This window comes from Pieris napi, chromosome 15, assembly GCF_905475465.1.
Source record: "Pieris napi chromosome 15, ilPieNapi1.2, whole genome shotgun sequence".
NCBI lineage: Eukaryota > Metazoa > Arthropoda > Insecta > Lepidoptera > Pieridae > Pieris > Pieris napi.
The window spans coordinates 8,966,341-8,974,792 of NC_062248.1; the positions used below are offsets into that span (position 1 = coordinate 8,966,341).

Below are 8,452 nucleotides of genomic sequence, written 5' to 3' on the forward strand. Positions count from 1 at the left end.
ACTGTATATACATAATCTTAATAAGAAAAATATTATAAATATAAAACTATATAAAGTATACATATACCTAACATTACTAGAACTTATTTAAATCTGTCATATCACACACACACAGCGTGACACACAACGCTGTGCTAATGAAGCCAATGTTTTAGTAAAAAGCTATGCTAATAAACGATTATTAAATTATAATAAATAAAGTGTGTTAATATGCAACCCTTATTATTACGAAACGACCAATATTTAATAATATCACTCACGGCTGTAAAACTATATATTTTCCTTTTAATCATGGCAGGTCTGAAGTATTGAATCTTTGCTGTAATGCGCCATATAATACAGTGTTTGTAAACAACATTTTAGTAAGATGTTTTCGCGCGTCGGGCTATCTGAGTTTTTCGTGTTCGTGTTTTTTGAGTGTGTTTTGACCAGAAGCCTTCACAATAGCACCACTTGTGAGCAATTCGAACGTGATGCCTCGTTTGATCCCCATGAAGTGGTGGATTCTAAGTGGAAAATATTTTATTTTTGGTCAGACAACACTGAACGGAATGCGATTGTTTTCTCCTTATTAACTAAAAAGGTTAACCTTAGACTTACCAGCTCTTACGTACGCACGTAGTGGAATTGTTCCGCCATTTTTGTTTATTAGTTATTATAATTACCTCATTATTAAACAAATTACAGAATATCTACTTATAAATGACATATTTTCTTTCATCTAAATTCATTATAAGTTCTCAGTATAAATGTATTTATAACGAAATAACCCAATAAGTTGCTAGACTGATTTTATCGACAGATAAATATTGCAGTATTCTAACCGTGAAATAATAAATTATTCACTGTTAGAATGCTGCATTATACCTAAGTACTATAAATAAAGTATATAAATAAATCAGTGCCGCTACAACCATTTTTCGTTTTCGTTTTATAATTATATGTTAATCTAGGCAAGTAGGTGATCAGCGTCCTGTGCCTGACACACGACTTTTTGGGTATGAGGCAAGCCGGTTTCCTCACGATGTTCACGATGTGAATGGTTTCACCGTTCGAGCGAATGTTAAATGCGCATATAGAAAGAAAGTCCATTAGTGCACAGCCTGGGATCGAATCTACGACCTCAGGGATGAGAATCGCACACTGAAGCCACTAGGCCAACACCTTGAGTACTATTATTTCCAAGAAAATAACAATCAACCTGCCGTGTGACCCAGACATATGATTCTGTTTTAATTGGTAAAAATAAACTTCGTACAGTACAGATTATAAATATATCTATTCTCATATGTTTAATATGCAACATATGCAACAAAATTTTAATATTACTGTTGATAGACCATCATTATGTTAGTAACGACAATAATATGCAAAGTGGCTTGTGATTACGATGGTATTTTCGTTTGCACCACAAACATTTATTTAAGTTATGATTGTAATATTGATATTTAAAAACTACCTAGAGGCTTGACAATTATTTTTTTTAATTATCTGGAAATCACTAAATCCATAAAAATAAAACTCATGGATAATGTAGAATTCCAAAGGAGAACAAATTGTTGGTCTGCCGATAAAATCAGTCACGCAATGTTTAAGTTTATTCGATACAAATGTAATTTCTAATTTTGTTCTTTAATATTAACGAATGTGATAAAAGTCCGATCTGCCTCAGAAAACTTTTTAACATAAATATTTTAACATAAATATTTTAACATAATGGCAATTAACAAAGACAACAGAATCAACCTGAATAAATATTGTTATAGAGTTTGGGAAAGTTTCGTGAAGTGGTAGAAGCCATAGAGCCGAGCCTGTCAGTGGAGTGGCACAAGGCTTCGTTTCTAATGGAGCCTCGGCCCGGGGTTCAAGTGCTGTTATTGTACGCGGGGACTTCGGGGGCGTTCCGGGGACTCGTTAAAATGGAACAACGAAAGAAAGGTGTGCGGTTTTTGTTTCTAATCATTATAAAAACTATGTTTCTAACCATAGCAAAACTATGCTTTAAAAATCACAGGCTTTGCATATCTGGTATATCGTAAATGCTGAAAGTACTTATATCTAGGCTTATATTGGTATAATTGCACAATTTAATATAGTATACCTGTCTTTATTTGTCACACTGTAAAGGCTTTTTGACAGAAATGACGGAAGTATACCTGTCTTTATTTGTCACACTGTAAAGGCTTTTTGACAGAAATGACGGAAGGGTACTTTGAAAAAGAAAAGTGTGGTTATGGTTTAATTAATATTTAGTTAATAATTTTCTCCGATCTAATTTATCTATTAAGTTAAAGAATCATCCAAACCAAAGCCGTCTTAAAACTATTAATATATGTAAAGTTAAATTTTATTCTTGAAAAAATATTTCAACAACCTAAGTACAGAGACGTAATTCGTTAGGATTCGAAGCGAAAGAAATGTAAATTATATTCATAACTTCTAGGTAAATTGGCGAGTTGCCTTCTAGCATTAATAACTTGATTCCGGGATTCTGAATCTCCCATATTACAAGCACTATCCCTTACCAAGAGATATATCTATCTAGTTAAGCTCCAGGTATTATTAATTACGTAATAAAAGCTATCATTTCAAAAGTTTTCCTTCGATCAATTCTCATGAATACTCATCAACGAAGAACACTGCAATAAAGGTACGTAGCTCTCGCCGACGCCATTTCCGCTCCTAACTTCCACGACTTCACTCATAAAATAAACTGAAGCTTTTTAAGTGGTTTTTTTTTCTCTTGATGTCTGCTAATGAACATAACAGGGGACGGTTGGTCATTTGCAGCCTCCATACCATTAATTGTGATAAGAATTTGTCGTTTTCACTAATGTTTTCCCTAATTAATGGCAAATCATTTTATAATTTCTTAATTACGGTCGAAGCCGTGTTAGTGGACGAGGGTACGTTGACCTCGAAGTCGTGCGTTTGAACTCCAACTGTGCACAAATGGATATTCGCAAGTAAATGCGCGTTTGTTCGTACTATAAAAGATCGAACGGAAAGTATATAAAGAAAATCAATGAATCTCGAAGCAGATTCAAAAGGGCCGTAGCGCTATTGTGATTAACATAATTCATACAGATGATATTCAAACTTACTTGATGCGTCGTCTTATATTGATTCGAATCCTACCTAAATAGCATAGTTCAGCGTGACATAAGCCTCTTCTAACATTTTCCTCTGGCTTCTGTCACGCGCTGCCCTACTCTTAAGTACCTGTGCGTGACCTATTTTTCACGGGATCACCAATCATATGCCTCTATCTCTCTGTGGTAGTGATTTAAAAACATACTATAAGTCTAATTTATTTTTAAAGGACGAAATGACCGATAACTTTTTGAGGTTTTTAGTTCGTTTAGGCAAGTCATCTTCATATATATAATTATTCTGTGAATGTGTATGTCACTGAACTTCTCTCAAACGACTGGACCGATTTTGATGAAATTTTTTGTGTGCGTTCAAGGGGATCTGGGAATGGTTTAGATTCACAAATCAGCCCGGCAGGTGGCGCTGCAGTTGGTACTTTCATACTTTAATATCCTAATAGCTTGAAATATTATGCAGGACAACGTCTGTGGGGTCCACTAGTTTTGTTATATAAAATCTAAGAGGAAATGTGCATACAGCAATCAATAGACCACTGACATTCAAAAGAAACTACACTAACGACACTATGCGGGACAGGTTCATACGATATTGTCGTCTGTGATATTTTTTGTCACTGTACCTTTGTATCTGTCAAACCGTAAAACCAATAGTTTTTTTATATGATAACCGCTTTAGACTTTTCCAGATTATTTTTTAATCCCATCGTGGTGATTGAAAAGCATAATACACAATTTTATATATAATATACAATATTATATTATAATTACTTATATTAATAACCTACTAATCACTAACTAAACCTAAACCGATTTTAACATGAGCTTGCCTCGGAAACAGGAAATCACTTTCGATTTAATATGTCGATAAATCCAATCCAATAAGTAGTGTAAAATAGTTCTACACACATTAATTTAATCTAGATTCAAATACCCAGTATCTTCGGAACCTTGCCTAAAGGGACTCCTTTTAATAATATATTTTCGTTATTATATTTTAAGGTTAGTTATTATTTTTATAGTTCTTTTTTTGTGTTGTTCCTTCAGTTATCATATATGTGGTTATACAATTATATGCCTAAAGTAGTAAATCGACATCTATTCAAAATTTCTACTCTTCAACTGATTATTTATCGATTTACAAAACAAAAGTCACACCTCACAATAAAAACAAAAGTCGTGGAAATTCAAAAGAGTACCGCATTCACGAAAATACATACCAATTTCTCTCTTACCAGGCTTCCCTAATGAACAAAATTTTTCCAAAGAGCTTTCCCTGATATTCCTTTGATTGTGACAGCCGTTACTTTTTATTACAGCGCGTCCAAATCCCGAACCTTTAATAAAATTCGCGGATTTGCGACTGAAAATTAAGGGGCGATACATTGGGATGATGTGCTGTGAGGACCTTACTGCTTTCGCCATGGCACGTGTTGGGGAATTGCCGGAAACAGAAGAAGACTGTATTGCTGCCGCTGCTACTTTGGATCTGCAAGGGCCGGGTGGAAGATCACATTTATTTTTAAACAATTTACGTCGTTCTGAACTTTAATTATGAGTTCTAGCGACTTCAATCTTTACGTGTATTCTTATCAACTTTAGACCAGGGTCGATAATTTTTGAAACCAAAAAAAATTATAGTAGGATGGAAGCCATTGGAAAAGGAGGATATTATAAAAAATAAAGGAAAAATAATTTACGGGCTATCTGAGGTCGGGAAGAGAAGGGAGTTTTAAGGGTAAAAAATGGTTTATCTCGATTTCCGGCAAAACTAAAAGTCCTATGGAAAAAAGTCAAATGGCAAAGTTGTAGATAATAAAAACATCTAAAACTTTTGTATTTACACATTTTTCACATAACCTCAAAATTTATGTGAAAAATTCAAAAAACCAAAAACTAGGAAGGAAAAAAGATATTTTTCCTTTAATTTTTATTATATTCTCCTCCTTTTACAATGGGTTTCATCCAACTATTATTATTTTTTCACTTTTTATTATTTTTAAAGGCTTCTACCCTGGTCTACTTGTAACTTATGTATATATTATTATTTGTTTATAGAAAATAAATCAATATTGCAATCTTAGTTAAATCTGTTTTGGTATTTTTCTGTTAAGATGTGTTTTCTTTTCTTTGAGAATTGTAATTTAGTCCTAAAGAAATTTTGGTTTTATATTAAGTTCTTTTTAGGTTGAAAAATGTATTTTTTTTTCTTCTGTTGATGGACTTAATTAAAGTAACATTATCCAAATACTCTCATTCATTGTAAATCGAGCTTAAAAAATAAGACTATTTGATGCTATTTAAGTTTATCATACAATCTTATTCTGCAGTGTCCATTTTCCCACTGGTCGGGCCGATCTTAGTACACTTAAGCGGGTCTCAATTTACCACATATAAATAATTTGTTTATTATTATTTCATGAGGATTTGTTAATTTACATGAAAGGCTGCGACTCTTTAACAAATTTCACATAAGCTCCAAAGCGGCATCACGCAGAGCTGTGGTTTACCTCACAGTGGTTGCGACAAATTTATACACCGCAGATAGATTTTGGGTACTATTCAGCTATACTGTCTTCCGAAGCGACGGCTTACCACTGTGGCTTTTAACGTATACGTACTAACCCACATTTAACCTCGACATTTCCGGTTTCAATACACATATTACGTGGGTATGAACTCTATAAAATGCAGCAACTACTCAATTTGTGAAATAAGTTTTAAAATGCATTGTAAATATTAGTCTTGTAAATTGTATTGATTAACACGATTACTTTACATCATCTTATTGTTTCCAATGCTTACCAAGAGAGGTGGAAAAGTTACGAGCCGAGTGACTGCTACATAAAAATGTTTCTTTCAAAAGTATTGTATATTTACCGACTTTCCGAGTCTCTCTCTGCATCTTCTACCGCATTTATCATGGAGAATGTTCGGAGAGAGAGAGACTAATAGGTACTTGCAGCTGAGTTTCATCATCGGACGTCAAGGCAAAATACAAAATACTATCCGTATCACCTCGACGTCCATCGTTCCACAACTGAGCGTTTCTTAAGGCAGTTTTTGCCGCGCACCAACCCTATGTGGAACCAGCTGCCTGAAGTATTTCCTAACCAATTCAACTAAGGGTCCTTCAAGAAAAGAGCGTACCAATTCTTTAAATGCCGGAACCGTGTGTGAGCCTTCAGGCAATGTGAGTGTCCATGGGCGGCGGTATCACTTAACATCAGATGAGCCTCCTGCCCATTTGCCTCCTGTTACATAAAAAAACCGTTTGGGGACAAAATAAATTAGTAAATATACAATTCTAATGGAGTTTTATTTATTTTATATTTCTGCTTTCCTTTTAACACTACCCACAATACAGAAGAAGCTTTATGATGAAAGCTAAAGATTTTCTGTTTGGTTTCACGTACTACTAGTTGGTTTTTATTTTATTCTGTTGCTAGCTTTATCAATGATGGCAAGGAAGATTATACAACACGATCGAATAAATGTGTCATACATTGTGTTGGTGACTTGGCCTCAGTAATTGAAGGTTATTGCGTTATAACGAGAAATACGCGCAAGGTTTAGAAAATAAACACTTAAATTTGTACTCCGAAATGTTTAGATGCAGTTTTAGATGTACCCTAATTAACTCACTACATATTACACAGTTATCTTGAAGTTCCCGAGTAAACAAACCACGTACACTCTAAAATTGTTAATTAACTTTTAATTGACGTTGAATAACATTGAAGTGATGTTTTAGGGTTGTAAAAATACGAGGTATTATCAGAGGATAACATTGTATACACGTTATGTCCGGCGTGGCTAAACATACAAAGTTTTTCCTTATACGGGTAAAGTAAAATTCTGGTTTCCTTTATAGAAAATAGTAAATGCCGTCCTTTGTGAAATCGCTTATATATTACATTGTTTATTATCTTAACGGTATGTGTGTATGTGTATTCTTTTGTTTATCTGTGTGTTCTAGGATATTTCGAATTTGACTTCGTATTTTGACTTTAAATACTAAATAAAAAAATAATAAATAATAGTTAAAAAAAACTAAAAAACACGCTTTTAAAGCAAATCAAACTAAAAAGTAAAAAATAATTCCAAATTTAGGCTGAAAATGGTAATGAACAAAAAATACTGGTATTATTGTGAAAAAGCGTGGGGCGCTCTGTGCCATATTTTTCGTCTATCGACCAACCCTTGGACCAAAACCAAACCAAATCTTGGACAGGTGCGCAAAGTTTGAATTAAATCTGTCCGTTAAAAGTGGGTCAAAATCGAGTCCGAAGGAGTCGGTTACATACATACATACATACAACATACAGGTGAAGCTAATATAAAGCGTGTAAAAATACGTGGCGCCATTCCGCCGAAAATCAGCATTTTTTTTGCAACTTGACCCAATATTGTGTGTCAATAACTCCCGGTCTATAACATTTGAATCCTCACATGTCAAACTTTATACAGAAATCGTTTGAGATTTCAATTTGACTTCTTAAATTACGTTCTTAATAAACGACGCTAAAACCTATTGTTGTATTCACTAGAAAATGTTTAGGATACATTTAGACATTCCTGCGATAACAAAAAACTCATAAACATAAACCTTGTTGATGTATAGTAAATATATAATTCACGTAATAAGCCGTGTAATAATTAATTGTTCAGCAAAGTAGGGTAGTGCCAATGAGAATAAATCCTATCAAGCCTAATTGACCGTTATAAATTATTGTTCTTACTAATATCGCTGTTTTATTATATATTTTAGTTTCTATACGATTAGGCTACAGCATTGTTCGTAAATATTACGTTCTTTACTGTTAATGATTTATAGAAAAACAATAACTCTATTATCATCATCATCAATGGCTTATACATTGTGGGCCCCTTAAAATCAGTGGCACTAGAACCATTTTAGGTTTAGGACACAGATTTCTGTTTCATCATCATTTGTCTATAGGCAAGTAGGTAATCAGCCTCCTGTGCTTGACACACGCCGTCGACTTTATGGGTCTAAGGAAAGCCGGTTTCCTGACAATATTTTCCTTCACCGTTCGAGGGAATGTTAAATGGGCACATAGAAAGATAGTCCATTGGTATACAGCCGGGAATCGAACGTACGACATCGGAGCTGACACTGCTCTAACTGTATTATATCTCCTAAAATGCGATTTTGATGAAATATGAAACGTTCTCTAATCAGGAATATTGAAATCAAATACTGATATGGAAATATTAGAAACAATTACAGTTTCATTTTAAGGCAAAAGATTAATTGAAGGAACTAATTACTTAATTATTATATTATAAACCGATTAGCATTAGTTTATTCTAAATGA

General features: G+C 33.7%; 1 protein-coding gene across 1 annotated transcript; it reads left to right on the forward strand.

Annotated features, from left to right (window-relative positions):
• Positions 1-352: 352 nt before the first annotated feature.
• LOC125056654 lies at positions 353-4,871 on the forward strand. Its single transcript, XM_047659893.1, has 3 exons — positions 353-583; positions 1,767-1,938; positions 4,430-4,871. Exons 1-3 carry the CDS (start codon positions 368-370, stop codon positions 4,660-4,662), a joined length of 621 nt encoding a protein of 206 aa, XP_047515849.1. The 5' UTR covers positions 353-367; the 3' UTR covers positions 4,663-4,871.
• Positions 4,872-8,452: the final 3,581 nt, after the last annotated feature.

What these genes read in the sequence shown, in the direction of transcription:
- LOC125056654 (XM_047659893.1), top strand. Translation starts at nt 368, where the DNA reads ATGTTTTCGCGCGTCGGGCTATCTGAGTTTTTCGTGTTCGTGTTTTTT. An exon ending in TCTCCTTATTAACTAAAAAG is followed by an intron (nt 584 to 1,766) that starts GTTAACCTTAGA and finishes ATATTGTTATAG; the next exon opens with AGTTTGGGAAAGTTTCGTGA. An exon ending in AATGGAACAACGAAAGAAAG is followed by an intron (nt 1,939 to 4,429) that starts GTGTGCGGTTTT and finishes TTTTTATTACAG; the next exon opens with CGCGTCCAAATCCCGAACCT.